Genomic DNA, 21,635 nt, shown 5'->3' on the forward strand with positions numbered 1-21,635 from the left:
GTACGTACAGAATTTCATTCATTACTGTAATTGGTTTTTGGGCACTCAATATATAATAACAGTATATTGCAGAAATTTACCACTTTCATATATGCACGTACGTATTTCCTATTTTATTTATTTATTTATCCTTTTTATTAGTTACAAAAACAATGTTCCGTTTAAAAAAAAAACAAAAAAAAGAAACGAATTGGAACCCTTTTTCGTGCTTGGGTATACAATTATGTACTTATGTTTACATGTATGTAAAATTGTTTGAGATAAGCTAAAGTAGGAATTGAGGAGGGTAGTCTGAAAAGAAAAGAACAGATAATGTTAGTGACAGGTATTGTTATAAAAAATAAATCAAAATTCGCAGTATGATAAGTTACGAAAGCATGTTAGTCACGAAGAGTTTATGGGTGTTAAATGATACATTCATGCTCGATTTGTAACCACCTCATCCTTAATAGTGTGTTTTTTTGTGTATGAAATTCAACAAATTTATTTTACTAATATCCAACAGTACAGACAGTGTGTCGCCATCTAGCTGGTATTTGCTGTTACTTAACTATACTTAAAATACGTTCTTGTTTATTTTTCTGTTATAAAATTGTGGACCAAATATTGACGCAGTAAAAAATAATAAAACATTCATTTAAATGTGTTCTAAAGACTTTATAACCTTTATCCCCTGCCTTCTGTGTGCTACTAGATAGAAAATGCGTAGGTATGAAGCAGTAGAAAAGGTAAAAGTACCAAGAATATAGTTTAGAAGTAAACATTAAACTAAATTTCGTCTTTTAATTTAAGTAACATTAAATATTTAAGAAAGTAGCATAATAGGCATATTTCGATAAACCAGAAAAACTTTTATCAAATCTCATTTCCTATTTATTTCCAAAATTGAGAAGCAGGAGCAGATTAAGTCAAGCGGTACTAACTTCGGGGCTCTCAACCTCATTCAGTTTTTTTTTTATTAAAATTGCGTACGTTTGAACATTTAAAAACAATCTTATATAAATTAAAACGAGATCATAAAAACTGATGCACACCATTACTTACAAAACTTCAACAAGACAGTAATGTTGTGGATAATCCTTTTAGTGATATCTATTTCATTCCTTCCCTTAATTTTTGTTAAATCAGAGCCATGATAGGTTTAGGCCTTTATATTATATCCTTGAAAAAGACTGAAAACAATAGGCGAAACGTCGGATGTGGTTTAAAAATAAATAAATTATTTATCCTTTATCATGGCTCTGGTTTAACATAATCTTTTTGGGTAAGTCGCAAATACTTTATAGAAATATAAAAAAACAATTTTCTTCGAACTACCACGAAAACATATTTTAAGAAACTTTTGTTATTTCGTAACCCTAATTAGTCCGTTTACCACTTAATCCACCACCATTGAGAACCATCATTAATACTTTTATATTTTAATTCTAAAAATTATGCGACACTATCTTCATTTAAATTTATTTCTTCCATACTGTCTTCAGTTAATTTAATTTTACCTTTTTTCGTCCTTGGCGGGGCTTTAGGAAATTGTCCGTTATTATTCGTGAAATTAATGCTCCTTAAGGTCCCACCGGACTTGGTATTTTGAGACGACACCGTGTCCGAGTCGTCGCCCTTAATCCACCCTTTAATCCTACCACCAATCTGATAGTAGTGAATATATAGTAGGAACAAAATTAGCGATACTACTAAAAAAGTAATAACAGAAATAAAAATGGCCACAATAGGGTTGTAAGACTCTTCGGGGGTAGGCAGTTCTGTTGGGACAACCACAGTTGTTGTTGGGACCGCGGGGTATTGCGTGGCTGTTGTGGGGACGTAAACCGGGGGGGTTGTTTCGATAGGGGGTGTCATTTCTGGTACATTCTTGCCCGATATGGTAACGTCTGCACAAGCCCTGAATTCTTCTTGGGGACCGCACCCTACTGCTTCAGTACCGTTGGGACATTGTCCCCAATTGTTTCCTGATTTAAAAAATTACATAGGTTAGATTAGATCGTAGGTGAAAAAAAAGGTAAAATTTACCTGCAATATACCTCCATTGTAGAACACAATGTTCACAGGACATTTTGGGGAGTCTGTATTTGATTTCGTAAACCCTGTTACCTTCCTTGGGGTAATATTTGACCGATTTATGTTCTACATCGGACTGGGGCTTGGCAAGGGTCAAAATATTCTTATCCAAACAATATTGCGTCGTATTCTTGTAATCTGGACAAAGTGAAAATATGAAGTAACCATTGTGGTTTGCTGTCAGTTCAACTCTTATGTTCATGATGCCACCCGGGTTGTATTTTCTAACTATCACACCCTGACCGTACGTCCCGCCGTATTCGTGAGGTCGCGGAAGTCTAAAATTAAATGTGATATTAACATTCGTATAAATAAGGGTTAAATGTATCATATTTACTTGGAGTCCCATGCGTCGCCGCATACCCCACATTTTCCCCCATTTTGGATCCATTGTCTACTAAACCCCCCACAAAATAATTCGTGGTCGTTATAGTTGTGGGGGGTGTCGAATCCATATCTCCAAGCCGATGCTCTACTGGGGGGCTCTATTAGTCTACCATGACCGTCTGCTAATGGTATAAGGAAACATAATAATGGCACGAAAATGAATGCCTTCATTCTGCAAAAGAAAATTGAAATTGTCACAAATATCACAGCTTTTTTTTGGTATAAGATATAAAATCATTGATAATGTTAACGTGATAATTCATTTTCAGTTGTTAACCACTACAAACTACCTCAAGTTAAAGAGGGAAAATTTGTTGCTGTCGCCGGGAATCGAACTCGGAACCCTTGGCTTTACGCACCAATGTCCTGCCATTCCGAGTTCGATTCCCGGCGACAGCAACAAATTTTCCCTCAATAACTTGAGGTAGTTTATAGTGATTAACAACTGAAAATTAATTTTTACACTAATATTTGACATTACATTTCATATATATAGTATTAATTAACAATGTTGTCAATAAGTAATTTTGTGAAAACATTCCAGTATTTCTTGTTTTTTTTTTTTTTTTTAACGCGTTTAACAATTGTTGCCCTGTTGAAAGTTTTAATTAAAACTTTTAATTCATTTTTAATATACAAATTCATTAATTTATCCAAATGCATATCTTCAAGTAATCGTTTAATAATGACATAATAAAAAATAATTAAAAAAAGCTACCACTAACAATGCACTTCAATTAACATAATGTGTGTGTAGCTAATACAACATTTTTCTAGAAATACAGAAATAGAAATTTGACATATATGTTCGATACATGTATGCATGTTATTAAGTGCTCCGATAACAGCATGCCATGTACCTATCATACAAGATATTATATGCATAGCATGTTTATTTTATATTTTTATGCAATAAAAAGTTACTTTTAATTATATGTTTGAACTTTTGTAATAGCGGAGTACCCAATTCACGTAAGTAGTCAAGGTGACTTACGAGATAGACTGCGAGTAATACCGTTCACCAATAAATTATTATGTAATTTCTATTTTACATTAATAATAAAAAAAAATATGTCAACTAACTCTTGACTTTGCAACTTACCACATGCAATATTTATACATATTGTATTTGAAATCTAAATTACAAAAGCAGAGATGTGATTTATTTGAAATACTTACATTTAAAATGCAAATACAAAATAAAAAATACCTTTTTTTATCTTACATTTAAATACTTTTTTGTATTTTATTTTGAAATTACGTATTTTGCATTTAGCATTTAAAATACAAAAGGGAAATCTATTTTGTATTTTACATTTAATATAACAAATCAAAAAAGTATTTGCATTTTGTATTTAAATACTTAAAAAAAAGCATTTTGTAGATTTCTAAGATACAAAAGATTCTGATAATTTTTCTCATTATAAGTTTTTTAGTCTAATAAGTAACAACAGAGTTATTAGAAATTAAAAATTGACCAATAGGGGTATGCTTGCTTTGCTGCAAGCAGAAGTAACAATTGCAGCAAAGTAAGGATACCGTGATTGGTTGACGACTTTACATTTTGAATCGTAAATAGTTCGGTAATTAGAGATGGGATTGAAAAACTAAAAAAGGATAATACTATTACAATTTATGGTGTACCTTAACCGACGATGTTTTCTAAATATCAAACATATACAGGGCGTTTTTATTAATGACTTTATTCTGTAAATATTCATTAGAGATTAAAAAAATAACATTCCTAGGGGGTAATTGTACATTCTACGTGTTATAAGAATTAAACAATGTGATAAGAATCGAAATAGAAGAAGAAAAACAACAAATAAATTAAATTGCGTGTTGTTGTCAATCATTATGATGAATTAGAAGAAGCAGTAATGATAATTGTGGGAACATTTAAAGTAGAAAGTGCAAAGGTTATTATTTCAACAATTAAAATCAATCGTAATTATTTGCGTCATAGTTTACGTGAAAGGAAATTGCAATCTAAATAAATGGAGCAGATATTATCAATAATGGTAAATAAAGATCAAAGAAACAAATGCGATTTTTACTAACGATAAGAGTAAGTAAATAAAATACACAAAAGACAAAACACGTTTAAATGTACTTGTACTTACTAAAAATTTGGGTGAATGCGCCTGGCAGTTAGTACAAATTTTACTTTTAATAACGTAAAAAATACTAGTAAAAATTTTTTGTTCCCAATGTCAAATAGAAAACCCTTTAGTTATTCATCTGGAATGAGAAGTAATTCAAATTGTTGCATAATTATCGAGAAAATTAAACGAGAATGTGGAGACTTCAATGATCGGTCAAGACACGAACTTCGCACAAAATGTAAAATTACCAATTTTTTAAGGTAAAAATCGTAAAATAAATAAAAAAAGCTCTTTCTATTAGTTCGTGAGAGGTTGCAAAGGTGCAAAAATTAAGATAAAAATGCAATTATTACCACTAATAAGATCTTTTATGCTCTATATAATTAANAATTCGAGCCAATGTTCGTTCACAGGTTGAGCCCGTTTAATTCTGTACATTACACACGCTATCTCCTTCTGCATACTGTCTCTTTTTTTTTTGAATTGAACAAAAGTCATAGCTTTGTAGTTGTCATAATGACTTGTGATACGTAAATCAATTTGGCGCAATGACAAAATGAAAAATTACTTTAGTTCTCTATTTTCAAATCATAAAGTTCTTGAGAATGAATGTTACCATTTTTTCAAAAAAGTCCCCATCAGGTGCTGTCCATTATGCAGTATGTCTGGTACCGGTACGGTCATAAAACAAAATGTAATAGAGCCTGTTGATTTGGCCTATGTGTCATACGAATCTACAGAGAGTGTACCCCAGACGCCCCCTCTTCTTATAATGCATTGCCTTTGTGGCTCGAAAGCCAATTGGACAACAACATCGAGAGCATTACAAAAAGAGACGAAGCCTCAACGAAAAATAATTGTTGTAGATGCAAGGAATCATGGCGACAGTCCCCACTCTGACTTTCATAAGTATGAACATCTAGCAGAGGATGTTAAAACGTTAATGAATAAGATGGATGTGAAGAAAGCGGCCCTTTTGGGCCATTCCATGGGCGGAAGAGCCATGATGTATACGGCACTTAAATATGTAAGAAAAGACTCAATTTGAACTACCGAAATTACCAATATACGAGATACATCAGTCCCAATTTTTAGCCTGACTTAGTAGAAAAGTTAATCTCCGTGGACATTTCCCCTATAAGAACAACAGAATCATTCAAGGCTGCTGCTCAAATAATGCAGGCAATGCAAAATGTAAAATTTCCAACAAGGGTTACTTTAGAAGAAGCCAAAACGAGTGCTGATATGCAACTGGCCATGTCTATCCATAATAAACTCGTTAGAAGTTTTGTATTGACGAATCTCGTCGAAGAATCAAATGGAAAGTAAGTGGGATCATACAGGAACAGGCTATACTAGTTTGTCAAACCTTTGACCAATTTTTAGGTTTGCATGGCGTGTAAATATCCCCGGTCTTTTAAGAAATAGGAAATATATCTTTTCGTTTCCTGATGTTAAAGGGTTAACTTATTCGGGTCCGACGTTATTCATAACTGGGAAATTGTCCGATTTCGTTCAGTAAGTAGCACAATAGTTACCTATCTATTCACTGTTTACGTGAACTGTTTCTTATTTAGAGAAAAAGACCATAAAGGAATCTTGGAGTTATTTCCAAAAGCTGAATTTCGTTCTGTTGACAATTCAGGACATTGGGTGCATAATGAAAAACCAAAGGAATTCCTCAATATATGTACAGATTTTCTATCGAAATAAAACTGGTAATAAATATATTAGCTATTTCTTGAAGTATTATATATGAATTTGTGCTCATATGTTTAAAAGAGTAAATAAATTCCATCAAAAACGTATTATACAAAAAGTACCATTATTTAGGGACCGTACATAAAATACGTTCGTAAATAAGGGAGAAGGAGGGGTATTGCTTAGCAAAACGAGATGACTAGGAGGGTTGCGGAAAAAGATCGAAAAAACTTATGCTGGCAACCTTGTATGGTCCCGCAACGACTTTTGCACAAAATGAAAGTATACGACGCGGTTATAAGAACATGTCTACCAACCGCCACGTTAAACAAATGCATTATGTATGTTATGGATACATTTTACATGTGTACAAATCGCAGTAGGCTGGTGACCGGTTACTTTTCCTATATTTTTAGTCTCAGAAGTACTATTAGAGTCAATTAAAGGCGAATTACGTAACAGCATTAGATAAAGGCGTGGCGATCTTAACAACAATAAATTAACAATACCAAATACTAATTATAATGTCTACAAAGTAACAATATTCTATATTTTAAAACTGATTTGACATTTAGTATTAATTTAGAGCTTAATTTAAGGAAGAAACTGTATGAAGTTCAAAAAGATCTNTAAACAATTAAATAATCAATATCGAAAACGTATTAATGCTTTGAAGTAGTTCTTATCATTTTTTGACTGTTACAATTACTTGAAAATAATAACAGACAAGAACGCTAGATGATAACGTCTCCACGATGGAATTAAATAGAAAATGCTAATTGTTTATGCAGCTTAGTGGATACCACAATCTACGGGTGCTTATGGTGGCCAGTTTCGGTTGATAAATTTGCACGGGTGAGAGAACCCACAAGGTCTAATGTTGTTAATGAGACACAGAAGTGAATGTGGTCTATCTAATAGGTAATTTTGTCGACCATCACGACTATCTAACTTACATATTTGTGGACGAATACATAATAAGTTAAAAACCAAAACGATCTGGTTACCAATTAACTTAATATTGTTGTCCAAGAATTCTAAGAATAATGATAAAAAAATAAGGTCATTTATATGTCCTTTCTACAAATAATAGACATATTTCTCAATGGAAAAGGTTTAGTGTTAACGGAATGTTGTGGATTTTGGGGTGATCTCCCTATCAACATCACAGTGAACAACTGTGATGGCCACCCTTCACATCCCTTCAAAGTCTTGAAATTTCGATTGGTACCTATATGAAATGAAGCTATTTCGCCTTTTTTTTCTCAGATCTAATAACTTTCATTTATCGAAAATTCAAAATATTGTAGGGATGATCGCCAGGATTTCTCATTTCGATGCTGATGGGGGACAACCCACGACACCCCCCAATAGTTATCCACCCCCTCTGGCCTCCGTTACTTTTTTCATAATTTTTTAACTTGTCTTGAAGAGAAAAGCAGTAGAAATCATCAATTAATAATATTGTAGATACATTATTATAATTGCTTAATTAGCATGCATTTACTAGGGATAATTTCAATGATTTGCTTCCTGAAGCATTCGGCTTTTCTGTAGGTATATTTACATTTACCTCGTTATCGTTTAACAACGAAAGAATTGAGGCTAAATTAACGATAGTTTCCTCTACCGGTGAAATTAAACGCAGTTTGAAATGCTTTATTTGTCCGTACGTGAACAAAATGTATAAACAAACACCTCTAACGATACAGTAATCAGAAAAAGTTGCTGATTCGTTACAACTATTTCGTATGCTACAGTTGAAAGTGCTGAAAGTACAACTAATAAAATAATTAATGAACCACTGATAGATGACAACTAATGGATTTTGAAGTTAGTAACAATGAAAAAGGGCGTGTTTTCTGTATTACACTGACGAATAATTGAAGATCAGTAACAACAAGCAGTTGTTACCCTTGTTGCTATTGGCTGTTGCCATGGATCGTACTAAACTAACGTAACTGATTATCAATTAACTTTTTGTTGTGCCATTGCTTATGAAATAGACTGTAGGTACAGTATATTTTTGTAACATAGCGTCTTTTTTCTTCGCTTAACGGAAAAGTGAATGTCGAAGGAAAGTACCTATAGATGATAAATGATTTTCGTGGTGATCAATTTAAAAAATTGCTACATGTAGGAGTTATTAACAACAGCTGGTTATTGGACTTTTATTAGCAGCATTGAGTAATTTACAAATTCATCATCCATAAAAAAACTTTCAAATTGAGAAATTGTAAACGACTAAGTGTCAATGAATTTTTTTAAACTTATTTTTAATCAAATCAAGGTAATCAAATACATGACAGATAATTCGTTAATTCCTTAGAATTTTCAAAAATAAAACAAGTAGCATTTATGCTTAAGTTTATTAATCTAATGTAAATAAAAACAATATAATTGTAATTCACAACACAACACACTAAAAACGTTCAGTTGTCCTTGGTAAGTTGAAAAGTTCGACAAGAAGGTCGAATAATACATATTTAAATTCAACAAGAACTAGTTTAATAAAACAGCTTACTTTCATTGGTTATTGATAAACATTTATAAACGCAAAATAACAATTGACTATGGCTGCAGTAAATTTTAAGATACAGTTTGTAAGTCCATCACAGATCCAGTTTTAAATACTTTCTATCTACCTGTAACTAAACCTACTAGAAGGAATATCATTACATTCAATCGTCAACCTTAATTGTTTTTCCATTACTTAATGATAATTTAATTGAAAATTACATATTATGGTAAATGATTAAGTATCAATATATTATTATTTCTTTGAATCAGTTTTACTAGGTCCCCGAAATAAAAAAAAAAATACTGGTATGCAAGGGAAGAAAAAGTAGGGAAAGAGCGAATATAAAGATAGGAGACGAAAGATTACAAGAAGTGGCTGATTTCAGCATCTAAGAAGTCAGATAAGTCAGAACGGAAGGAGTAGTAGGGATATAAATCAAAGGATAGCTCAGGGTCGTGTCGCCTTCAATAAAAAGAAGTTACTTCTATGCTCGCGAATGGTTAATTTAGAAATTCGAAAAATATTGTTAAAGGACTATGTTTGGAGCGCGGCGCTGTACGGGTGCGAAATCTGGACGGTGGGCGCTGCGGAAAAGAAAAGGTTAGAAGCGTTCGAAATGTGGTGTTGCAGACGAATGTTGAGGATACCGTGGATAGAGAAGGTTAGAAATGAAGAGGTATTAGAAAGAATAGGAGAACAGAGGACTCTATGGAAGTCAATAAGTAATAGGCGAAGTAGGTTGGTAGGACACCTTCTCAGGCATGAAGGTCTAGTCAGAGACATACTAGAGATAGAAACGGGAGTTAGGGGGGGTAGAGGGAGACCTAGATTAGATTACTGTTCACAAATAGTTAAAGATGCGGGTTGTTCCAGTTTTAGGGAAATGCTGAGATAGCTCAGGATAGGAAAGAGTGGAGGTACGTGTCTAACCAGTCTTAGGACTTACGGCCTTATGACGATGATGATGATAATTGAATGCAAGATGCATATGTATTTTGCAAGCCGTGCGTCTATTTCAAAAGACCTTTCCTATTCGATAGTTAATTGCAAATCGTGATTACTAAATAATGTAATGTAACATACGGATTGAAGATGTTCCTGCATTATTATTATCATCATGAAAAAGGAGTGAAACCGAGGGTATTACACACTACGATTACACTGAACTGAACTTTGTTGCCTAATTTTAAGCAGGACAAGTGCTGGAATTAATTATAATCTAATTGCACAATATTAATACAGGTTATTGTTGGTTAATTTAATTCGTAGTTAAATTTCATAAATCGATATTATTGATTTTCTCAAAACAACTGTCGATGACAAATCATAAAATTTATAGCTATATAATTAATTAATCTTCAGACCAACCTGCTTGTGTTTCGCAAGTTTTTGACTGTTACAATTACTTGAAAATAATAACAGACAAGAACGCTAGATGATAACGTCTCCACGATGGAATTAAATAGAAAATGCTAATTGTTTATGCAGCTTAGTGGATACCACAATCTACGGGTGCTTATGGTGGCCAGTNGTAATTTAGAGGAATTTTGTAGGCATTAGAAGATTTAAAAGTTATTATCAAACTAGGTTGTATGTTATGGTACAAAATAGGAAGTAGAATTGGTTTATTGAACTTCAATTACGACATTTTTTCGTAAGGTGATTTCTCGTTAAGTGACTTTTTTATTTTAAAAAGTTGAAGCAATAAAAATTTATTTTTATGGTTTAAATTGAGATTGATGTATTGTACATTTTATGTTCTCAAATAACTCCATAAAACCTATTGGTCGTAAAACCTATCATGGTCATGTAAATGTTGGTTTTAATTCAAATGTAAAAAGGTACAAACGTTCAAATAAAGATAGAACAGGATGAATCAGTTTCCACCTCGGATACGATCTCCTTCAATATACTTACTTGCTCTTTTTGTGCAGTCAATAGTGCATTACAACTGTATTAATTTAAATTTTGGTGTCAAGTCTCATTAAAATGTTTAATTGAAATAAATATGGTCTTTTTGGTTTTTAGGACTGCGCTATATGTTATACAAACACTTTCGGGGTTGGTTTTAGTGTAAGGTAGCGGGCACGAGAGGGTATAAGGGAAGAAGAAGGAGATAGGAAATCTTCCTTCCAATAGGGCAGATGTGAAAACAAAAATATGGTCTTTTTGACTTTTGGAGTCACGCTATATACCATACAAACTTTTCCGGGATTGGTTTTAGTAACTTGCGGCAAGATAGTGGGAACGAGCGGGGATATGGGGAGAATAATAGGGGTGGAAAACTGTCCTCATAATTTGGGGGAATTGTGGAAACAAAAAATATGGTCTTTTTGGCTCTTGGAGCCACGATATATACGACACAAACTTTTCTAGGGTTGGTTTTAATAACTCAAGGAGGTAGCAAGATTATCTCTTCAATAGGGGCGGTGTGAAAACAAAAATTCAGACTTTTTGGCTTTTGGAATCACGCTATATATCACACAAACTTTCATGGGATTGGTATTAGTAACTTACGGCGAGATAGTGGGTACGAGAGGGAATAAGGGGAGAATAACAGGGGTGGAAAACTTTCCTTGCAATTGGGGTAAGTGTAGAAACAAAAATTATGGTCTTTTTGGCTCGTGGAGCCACGCTATACACTATACAAACTTTTCCGGGGTTGGTGTTAGTAATTTACGACAAGATAAAGGGTAGAAGAGGGGCTAGGGGGAGAAGAAGGGGGTAGCAAAATCGTTTCTCCAATAGGGGCGGTGTGAAAACAAAAATATGAACTTTTTGGCTTTTGGAGCCGCACTATATACGAAACCTTTCGTAGAATTAATTGGTGATGCATGCCCAAATATTATTGTATGTAATAAATTAACCACAGATTGTCCAATAAGACAGGAAAAGCGATAATAAAAGAATGTTTTCTTTGAACGTGACTCAGGCTAATAATAATTAAATGAGATACGAAGGATGATTCAGTTTTTATTACATTCGTAATTCGTATTTTATTTGAAGGCGTTTCTGATGCATGCATCAGACAAGTTCAATGTCATCAGGCGCTGCCTAGACTTGGACGAGAATAGAACTCATCACTATTCGGGCATTCAAATGTATGGAAATTTGTTTTGTGAATATTTTAATTTAGTTATTCTAATTAGTTGCAAATTTGTAATACATTGGCCGAGTTCAGGTTCGAACAGTTTTGAAAATATTCCAAAATATATAATCCCAAATAATTACACTGTGCAGGGTGGTATCATCATCTTATGGTCTTCCACTTTTCCTTTCTTGAGCCAATCTTTGCATTTCTCCAAAACTTATTACATCTCTAACTGTTTGTGAACAATACCCCCCTTAACTCCTGTTTCTGCTTCTGACTTATCTGAACTCTTTAAACATCGAAATCGGCTGTTTGTAATTTTTCGTCTCTTAATTTTATATTATAGATGTACTAACCCTGCATTTACTTCCCTTAATTATATACCTTCAAAAAATTCATTCAAAATAATTAAGATTCTAACTGATAAGTACAACGAAGCAGCGCTTAAAAATGTTGAAAAAGTTCGCCATGGTACTTCTTGATACTGTTTTAAATATAATTTTACCAAATCAATTAGGTTTGAAGTAAGATTTATTCAAATCATTTTCTCCATTTCCTTTATTATCCTTAAATACGCATATATTACAAGTATTGTAAGAACTTTGCAGTAGAAAGTGTCTATAAACGATTGAATTAAAGGTTTTATTTACCATTATCTACACTAGGTACTTTCTAGAAAATACAATTCGATGCAGAAACACATAAACATGGTGATATATGACCAAGCAGTATTGCATGTGAAGACAAATTGGCTTTCAGGATTATATTCCTGTTTGCGTGGCATAATAAGACTGGCATAGAAGCTGTTTTAAAAGTACGAAGTACTTCGGTAAAACTTGTTTTAACCTTTAAAGGAAATACTAACATGATCTGGGACACTAACTAATGTTAAGTAACTGAAGTCACAAAAAATTGAATTACGAAACATATTTAATATAGATACACTCTGTATACTTAGAACTAGCAATTCTTGTCAGACAAGAAGTTCGCGCCGCGAAATCTTTATCTTTTTTTTAATCGACTTTTTTATTCTGGTGTGATAGGTTAAAAATTGGCCCCAACTCTATCTTTCAGCTTTAAACATTCTAATACATGTGGGGCAATTTTATATTTGAAAAGGGCAATTGTTTAAACTACCACACACCAATTAAAAAATCGATAATACAAGCAATCTTTGTCAAAGACAAGAAGTTCACACCGCAAAATCTTTATCTTTTTTTAATCGACTTATATTGTGGCGTGACAGATTCAAAAATTGGCCCAACTGTATATTTCAGCTTTAATAAGATTAATTGTTTTACATTTTAATACAAGTGGGACAATTATATATTTGAAAAAGGCAATAAAAGGCAATTTTTTAAACTGCCACACCAATTAAAAAATCGATAACTTCGCCTAAAATAAAATTATTGGAGTGAACTATTAAAACACACATCAGGGACAGATATTAAAATTAAAAACTTGCAATACTAAATTAATATTAAACATATATATGTAAGTAGATGTAAAATAGACATATTTGTTTTTATAAAAAATTCAATTTTTTAAATATTTTTTTGAAGATATGCGTCAATATAATTTAAATGATTTAAAAATAGAATTTTAGTTCTTCACTTTAATTAAACAAATCTAGTTTTAACACTTTCTGATTGTTTAGTCCGCCATACAAAGCAATTTGTAGGTCACTAGACCTACTTAATTAAACGTAAACTTAACTTACCTGACCACAAAAATTTGAAAAAAAAGTTTTTAGTGCATCCTTTTGTTATTAACAATTAGTGGAACTCTACTTTGTCCTTTTTTTCTGTCACATACACATTTCTAAATTTCCTATTCCGTTTGTCTCTATGCACAAATTAAGTAAAGATGGTACTAAATTTAGTGGGTCGCATATGAACGACAAAAAAAAATCGAAAACAAACGCCACCGACTAAAATTTCGTTGACGAGGTCGATCGCGGTCAGCGGTGAATGAACAAGAAGTTCCTTTATAATAGTAAGTTAGTTGGTTAGTTCGGTACTTCCAGCAGTAATGATACTACGATACTACGTACTTCCACTCCACCAAATAGTCCAACTAACTAGAGCAATAACCCACATTTCTCCCACGGTCTCTTGTACGCACCAAGTACTTCGCTTAGGAGTAATTTATTCAGTCTCTAGATTGCCTTTCTTTTTAATTCGAGCCAATGTTCGTTCACAGGTTGAGCCCGTTTAATTCTGTACATTACACACGCTATCTCCTTCTGCATACTGTCTTTTTTTTTTTGAATTGAACAAAAGTCATAGCTTTGTAGTTGTCATAATGACTTGTGAAACGTAAATCAATTTGGCGCAATGACAAAATGAAAAATTACTTTAGTTCTCTATTTTCAAATCATAAAGTTCTTGAGAATGAATGTTACCATTTTTTCAAAAAAGTCCCCATCAGGTGCTGTCCATTATGCAGTATGTCTGGTACCGGTACGGTCATAAAACAAAATGTAATAGAGCCTGTTGATTTGGCCTATGTGTCATACGAATCTACAGAGAGTGTACCCCAGACGCCCCCTCTTCTTATAATGCATTGCCTTTGTGGCTCGAAAGCCAATTGGACAACAACATCGAGAGCATTGCAAAAAGAGACGAAGCCTCAACGAAAAATAATTGTTGTAGATGCAAGGAATCATGGCGACAGTCCCCACTCTGACTTTCATAAGTATGAACATCTAGCAGAGGATGTTAAAACGTTAATGAATAAGATGGATGTGAAGAAAGCGGCCCTTTTGGGCCATTCCATGGGCGGAAGAGCCATGATGTATACGGCACTTAAATATGTAAGAAAAGACTCAATTTGAACTACCGAAATTACCAATATACGAGATACATCAGTCCCAATTTTTAGCCTGACTTAGTAGAAAAGTTAATCTCCGTGGACATTTCCCCTATAAGAACAACAGAATCATTCAAGGCTGCTGCTCAAATAATGCAGGCAATGCAAAATGTAAAATTTCCAACAAGGGTTACTTTAGAAGAAGCCAAAACGAGTGCTGATATGCAACTGGCCATGTCTATCCATAATAAACTCGTTAGAAGTTTTGTATTAACGAATCTCGTCGAAGAATCAAATGGAAAGTAAGTGGGATCATACAGGAACAGGCTATACTAGTTTGTCAAACCTTTGACCAATTTTTAGGTTTGCATGGCGTGTAAATATCCCCGGTCTTTTAAGAAATAGGAAATATATCTTTTCGTTTCCTGATGTTAAAGGGTTAACTTATTCGGGTCCGACGTTATTCATAACTGGGAAATTGTCCGATTTCGTTCAGTAAGTAGCACAATAGTTACCTATCTATTCACTGTTTACGTGAACTGTTTCTTATTTAGAGAAAAAGACCATAAAGGAATCTTGGAGTTATTTCCAAAAGCTGAATTTCGTTCTGTTGACAATTCAGGACATTGGGTGCATAATGAAAAACCAAAGGAATTCCTCAATATATGTACAGATTTTCTATCGAAATAAAACTGGTAATAAATATATTAGCTATTTCTTGAAGTATTATATATGAATTTGTGCTCATATGTTTAAAAGAGTAAATAAATTCCATCAAAAACGTATTATACAAAAAGTACCATTATTTAGGGACCGTACATAAAATACGTTCGTAAATAAGGGAGAAGGAGGGGTATTGCTTAGCAAAACGAGATGACTAGGAGGGAGGGTGGTGCAAAGAAAATGTGACGTTCGCAGTTCAACAATTTAATTCTTATTTTTCGTTTTCATTGCTATTTTTAATAATAAGAAATCGTTTAAAAGGGGGGGGGCTAGCGTTTGTAAGGTAATATTTGTTAGAGGAGCTGCAAAAGTGTGACGAAGTGGTGGAAGGGGTCCGGCAAGGTGAAATTCTGAGTGACGTCTCTTATTGACGGTCCCTTACCAACAGAAAAAACTTTACACTCTTCATTTGCTTGATTTTATTGTGACAAATATATTTGGAAAAAGTATGGAAAGTAGAACTAATGTGTTGGTCACATCGTGCGGGGATTCCCCAACGCGAATCTACTGTATTCTATTGCGTTACTTCCTTCTAATGATGACTTAGTTTATAATCTCTTGTGAGAAAATTAGGTATGTTAATGTGACAATCGAAAGAAAACTAAAACGGAGTTGAAATGTTATAATCGACTTTATTTATTTACAGTATTTTAGGTCAAAACATAAAATGTTCTTCTTCTACTTAAAGGAACAATAAGGAACAAAAATGTCTCGCTCATCTTCACATTTAACAAACGCCATTTGATGTTAATAATTTAAAATTATACAAATCAATGAGAATTACTGTTAGCTTTCCTAGAATGTTTAGAAATGTATACCGACTTTATATATAATAAGACTACGACATCATCGTATTTTGATAACGACTCAATGTATGTAAATTATTTACAGTTTTAAGCTTATGATAAGGTACATCATTTCATTAATAATCTCACTACGATTGTTATTTTCAGGCATACTTAAAATTGTATGTATGTCAAGCAAAATTACCTAAATTCTGGAAACGAATATAAACCTAAATATCAGCAAATGGTGTAAGGGACTGTAAGAACCCTCATCACATACAAAATAATTTTTATTAATTTTTAAAGGATTCAAAGCCGATATATAGAGTGGATATCGGATTCTAAACATCTGTATTTGAGAAATTAATAGACGGTCATTATAAAACCCTTAAGGATTATTGTAGGTGTATAATAAAAACCTTTTAGAGGATACCAGAGACAACAAAAAATAACATTCAGTGTAAAATTCGTAATTAACAATCAATTAAAAACGAAATTTGTTCCTTTTTGTAGTTAATTTTGGAGGTCGGTGATACTAAGTTGTAGCAGGGCTTAAAAACCGCAATAAATATTAAAAAATATTAATAAACACTATAGTGATAATTATTTACGTTACTACCTATACATCATGTGGCTAACTATTAAAACTAGCACTTAACAGTTTCACTTTGGACCGTAAAACAATTCGAATTTCCTTAAGGGCAATCTCGTGACTACTTTTCAACTGTTCTTTAACTGAGTCCTGTCCGTTCACGTTCAGATTCAAAGCTGCCAAACGATCCGTTAAATTGTCGCTAAATTCCCCTAAATAATTCCAAGCATCCAGTGATTCCTCAATCTTTTGCATCTGCTGCTTCTTGTGCACCGCTACCTCCTGAAGACGATCCCTGAACGCGGAATCAACTTTCTTTTTCGACTTTTTACTCCCTTGAGGCAACTTGAGGAGGTCATGGGCCAGTAGACATACCAACGTTGTCAACGAAAACACCTGAAATGATTTTAATAACATTTTAACGTTATAAAAATAGAATAAGTATTCACCTCTACAGTGTTAACAACTTGCTCTAAAACGTTGGCAGCATTCCAAAGACAGTCTTTAGACTCGTTTTGTACTTTAATTGTCCGACTGATGTTGTCCACTAATCGAGATAAGGACGTACAGACGTCTTTTGATAGGGCTGAAATATCGTCCGTGAAGACTTCAGTTGCGACTGCGCAAAATAAGTCGAAGACGCGAATAAGACACTCGGAAAACGGCAGTTCGAGATAAGCATGAAGATGTGATGGAAGTGGGTAGGCCACGCAAATCTAAACAAACGAATCGATTGAAATTTTTGTTGTTCCTTATAAACACTAAAAGAAAAACGAACCGTTTCGAACATTTTGTAATGCTTTTCTGCTACTTTGGAATGCGTATTTTTCCAGTCTTTAAGAACATCCCTAAGATCCTCTACATGTTTACTTCGAACTCCATCGGACGATTTGACGATGTCCAACGAGATCGAAAAAGAACGAACAAGTAGAAAGCGAAGTCTTAAAAGAGCCATGTCTTGCTCAACTAACAACTTCATATCCAGATTATCTTCCATAGACCCTTCTATTCGCTCAGGATCCCAAGATAAATGGACCGATACATCACGATTGTCTCTAAAAAATGTCCACAATAAAATTCCACTTATTTGACGCTTTGAGGCCTTACCTAAGTTCCTCCCACTCGATTTTATTGTCTTTAGGCACCAAATCAATGCTATAAAGGTTTTCAATCGAACTACACTGCACAAGACTTAAAATTATCTTGTCTACAGCAGTAGTGACATAATGAAGACTATTATTAAGACGCTCGCGGAAGTCCATGAACTCTTCGAGCTTTATAAACGATCCGAATTTATATGAAAATGTTAAATGATCGGAACTCTGTAGAAGAAGAACATTAAAAAGACTTGTTCATAACTTATTTTAACTAAAAGTCTTACATCTTTATAATTGGAAGTAAAAAACTTTAGTGTGGTGTCATATAAACCTGCAGCAAGGGTGAACATGCCCCTTGAATAGAGCTGTGAGCAGTGTATGTAACCTAAAGAGTCCAGCTGTAAGTGTTTAATATCTAAGCTTTCGTACCAGTGATGAGCACCAGCACCACACCCTTAAACGAGTGAACATTATTGAAAACAAACATGAGATTTTAAATACGTCAATCAGCTAATCCGATAGAGGAGGATTATAAAGAAAACTTACCAAGTAAATGATAGAATTTAACACAGAGCAATTTAGCATTAAAATTGCTGGGGCTATTTCGTAATAAATTTTCTAGCAGTACCAGGGCGCACACGAGAGGTTGAGAACTGTTCTGGGCAATTGCTAAGTCATACAATACATGACTTGCCAAGATAGCATAGGCATCCGAAGGACCCGGATCGGTCGGAAGTAAGTTGGTACCATACGTTTGGTATCCGTGTTGATAATGTAACGATAAAGCGGTTACCATAGCTTGCAAATAATCAGACGAGAGGTTCCGTTGGTTCCCGCATAATCGAGATATTTGTAATGAACAGATGTGTCTTTGCATTTGGTGTTCCTAAAAAAATAAAAAATATTAAATGTCATCAGACGGGAGTTTGTGGTCTTGTTTACTGATTTTGGGACACTTGTAGCTGATATTCCAACGTCCCTAAGGAGTCTTGTGGCTAACTCAGATCTTTTATCTGAATCTAATAATTGCAAATATATTTTTAAGTCTGAAACACAACACGATTTGTGTCCGAATTTGTGAAAATATTCAATAAACAGTTCCATAGTTTCTCCTAATAGGTCAGTGGTATCAGTTCCCACTTTAATTAAGTGTGAACACAATTCAAATCTGGCAAGGTACGGGCCTCGTAGTAGATATCCTAAAAGAAATCTTTTTACATAAATTAATATTACTTATATTTATATCTATTTAGTGATATAGAAAATAAGAAAAATCCTTTACTTTGTTTACCATTATCAGCTCCATTCTCTACAATGCTACAAATAAACTCATGAGCCTTCTCTGGTGTATCGTCAACAGAATAAAATTCATTTTCGCCGTTTCCCGCGGAATTTTCAGTTTTTATGTTTTCATCCATGTGATTATTCACATGGGGTTTCGAAGACATTAATTGGAACACTGAGTTAATATATTCTTTCCAAACGTCCCACCTATCCATGCTAAAATGCATACAAATTTAACAAAGGATATTTTTTGGATTATACTACTAAGTTAAGCAATCAACCTTTCTGTAAGAATATTTTTGCAGAACAAATTAACACCTCTCCACCTCTTCATTTTAATTAAATAAGGCAACTTATACATTGTAGGTGGTGAGCAAGTCAACATTGTTCCTAATGGACTTTCCAGTACAGCTAAAGCTTCTTCATACTTCTCCTGCAACTCTAATATTATTAAGTACAATTGTACTTCAGGTTCTGCTTCCAACTTGTCTTCTGTTTTCTGTTTATCCATCATACGTTCTGCTAAACTTAATAGTACTTTCTTCTTTTGGGGATCCCTTTTACCTTGTCCCCTTGTGGCTTGTAAAATAACACTCATCACAGCCCAACAGTAATAAGGATTTTTTGGCTTTAACTTGTATAAATTAAGTGCTGATTGCTGTTGCATTCTAAAGTCCGAAATTCGAACATATGACATGAACAAGTGTGTGTGAAGTTCTTCATTGCTTGGATCAATTTGAATTGCAGTTTGGTATAGGGTACAAATTTTATCCACTGAAATTTTAGTGGCACATTATTTTACTGTATTAAATATAACTTAGAGTTTGTGCTTACAATGTTGTAATTCCCTATAGCACAGAGTAATTGCTTGTAATGTGGCATCATCTGAAGGCTTTTCTGCTACTAGATTATTTAATAATGTTGTGCATTCGGATTCTTTACCAATTCGTAAAAGGGCTAACGCTTTTAGGGCTTTGGCACAGTGTAAGTTGGGGGTCTTCTTTAAAACTTTATCACATTCTTGTAATGCTTTCTTGTTATTGCCAGTATCTAACCAGTCTATAAAACGTTATTTTTATTGAGAATTACTCAAAATAATGCAAAATTATACATATAATAAAGAAAAATAAGATTACGTTTTGCCAGGTTATGTTCTAACCTCAAAATACATTCCATGTTAGGAAAGTTATTTTGAAAGGAATATTTTCAATAAATTTAATATTTACATACCGTAAACAGGCCTTAATCTTCTTTCAACAACCGAATTATCCTGCACGTGTGCCCTTGATGCCATTCTACTATGGGGTTTTGGAACAAAAAAGATGTCTAAACTTCAACACTGAAATTAAACAAATGACCCTGATATTCCATAAAAAAAGATAATTTTTCAGGAAAAGCGAAAATGCAAAATTTGCTAACTACTTCACACACTAAAATTAAAACTGGAAAAATCAAAAATGAATTTTAACTTTGCATTTACTACTTGAAACCATCTGTCTTCACTAAATGGAATTAGTTAATGTTTTATTGCAATTTTAATACACCATGTAATTAGTAGATGTCGCCTTGAATCATTTTTTATTTGCTTTTAATATTTTTTAAACATTTACATTTTCAACAATTTGTATATTAATACATCAACAATGTCATTTTAAGTGGAACACCCTGTATATTATGAAGGTTTTGAGTTCTATTAATGATTTTAGGTGTCTCATAAGTTTTTCCATCATATAAAATTTACAAGGTATTAATTTTTTTTTAAAAAGTATCACATAGCACATACCAGTAAAGAGCGAGAGTGCATGCCTATTTTACAGTAAGATAGATGGAACAATAATATTCCCGAGAGGGATAGTTATACTCTCAAACTTCCCGTCGATAGTTTCAAAGTGGGTTAATTACATACAGAGCGTTAGATTTGGTAAACTTCGTAAAGTTTGTTTTTTTAAAGAAAACACCCTGTACGTATAATCATAGCCTTATGCAAAATTTTATTCTCTTTCGACTGATACTATGGTTCGTTATACCATTTCAAATTGCTTACTGTTACTGAAAGCAACTAAAACCGTTTAATTTTTCCCGCATATGGTTGTTAAATTCTTAGCAGAACTTGAAAAACAAATAAAACAATTTAATTGTTATCACTCAAACACTCATGCTGTCAGTTTAATAATTAAATACTTTAGTTCTCAATTTCAATTATTAAGTACAGTTTTTAAGAAATCTGGATATTGTATTTGAGTCAAGATCGTTTCACATAATTCAATACATTTTTCAGCATTTCCGGATTGAAGTGCAGAATAATAATTGAACTCCAAAATACGTAGTCTATTACTTTTCAAAATTCCAAAACGTTTACTACATTATCTTCGTCTGAGGTGGTAGGTTTTGGTAAAACTTTTTTCGCAGAAATCCGACCATATTGCAAATGATTTCTTAAAATTCTTTTTAATTTCTTCCTA

General features: G+C 33.2%; 4 protein-coding genes across 7 annotated transcripts; 2 read left to right on the forward strand and 2 right to left on the reverse strand.

Annotated features, from left to right (window-relative positions):
• Positions 1-6: 6 nt before the first annotated feature.
• LOC108744522 lies at positions 7-14,016 on the reverse strand. 2 transcript variants are annotated; one of them, XM_025978409.1, is made up of 5 exons: positions 13,602-14,015; positions 2,414-2,635; positions 2,029-2,354; positions 1,500-1,967; positions 7-291 (listed from the first exon to the last, which is right to left on the reverse strand). In XM_025978409.1, the coding sequence occupies exons 2-5, from the start codon at positions 2,632-2,634 to the stop codon at positions 266-268; spliced, it is 1,041 nt and encodes a 346-aa protein (XP_025834194.1). In that variant the 5' UTR covers position 2,635; positions 13,602-14,015; the 3' UTR covers positions 7-265. The 2 variants fall into 2 exon arrangements, with proteins under 2 accessions (XP_025834194.1, XP_018335843.1); XM_018480341.2 differs by having other exon boundaries at positions 7-1,967; positions 13,602-14,016.
• LOC108744542 (protein ABHD11-like) lies at positions 5,065-6,311 on the forward strand. The gene is made up of 4 exons (XM_018480364.2): positions 5,065-5,595; positions 5,664-5,893; positions 5,955-6,086; positions 6,146-6,311. The coding sequence occupies exons 1-4, from the start codon at positions 5,125-5,127 to the stop codon at positions 6,279-6,281; spliced, it is 969 nt and encodes a 322-aa protein (XP_018335866.1). The 5' UTR covers positions 5,065-5,124; the 3' UTR covers positions 6,282-6,311.
• A 158-nt stretch (positions 14,017-14,174) lies between the features above and the next one.
• On the forward strand, positions 14,175-15,412 carry LOC112905623 (protein ABHD11-like). The gene is made up of 4 exons (XM_025978411.1): positions 14,175-14,696; positions 14,765-14,994; positions 15,056-15,187; positions 15,247-15,412. The coding sequence occupies exons 1-4, from the start codon at positions 14,226-14,228 to the stop codon at positions 15,380-15,382; spliced, it is 969 nt and encodes a 322-aa protein (XP_025834196.1). The 5' UTR covers positions 14,175-14,225; the 3' UTR covers positions 15,383-15,412.
• A 615-nt stretch (positions 15,413-16,027) lies between these two features.
• LOC108744277 (phagocyte signaling-impaired protein) lies at positions 16,028-20,669 on the reverse strand. 3 transcript variants are annotated; one of them, XM_018479993.1, is made up of 11 exons: positions 20,404-20,669; positions 20,008-20,232; positions 19,533-19,947; positions 19,172-19,389; positions 18,832-19,088; positions 18,436-18,775; positions 18,174-18,343; positions 17,900-18,114; positions 17,571-17,847; positions 17,242-17,508; positions 16,028-17,188 (listed from the first exon to the last, which is right to left on the reverse strand). In XM_018479993.1, the coding sequence occupies exons 1-11, from the start codon at positions 20,465-20,467 to the stop codon at positions 16,835-16,837; spliced, it is 2,802 nt and encodes a 933-aa protein (XP_018335495.1). In that variant the 5' UTR covers positions 20,468-20,669; the 3' UTR covers positions 16,028-16,834. The 3 variants fall into 3 exon arrangements, with proteins under 3 accessions (XP_018335495.1, XP_018335486.1, XP_018335478.1); XM_018479984.1 differs by having other exon boundaries at positions 19,181-19,389; positions 19,455-19,947; XM_018479976.1 differs by having other exon boundaries at positions 19,455-19,947.
• Positions 20,670-21,635: the final 966 nt, after the last annotated feature.

Source organism: Agrilus planipennis, unplaced genomic scaffold, assembly GCF_000699045.2.
Source record: "Agrilus planipennis isolate EAB-ADULT unplaced genomic scaffold, Apla_2.0 scaffold6, whole genome shotgun sequence".
NCBI classification, from domain to species: Eukaryota; Metazoa; Arthropoda; class Insecta; order Coleoptera; family Buprestidae; genus Agrilus; species Agrilus planipennis.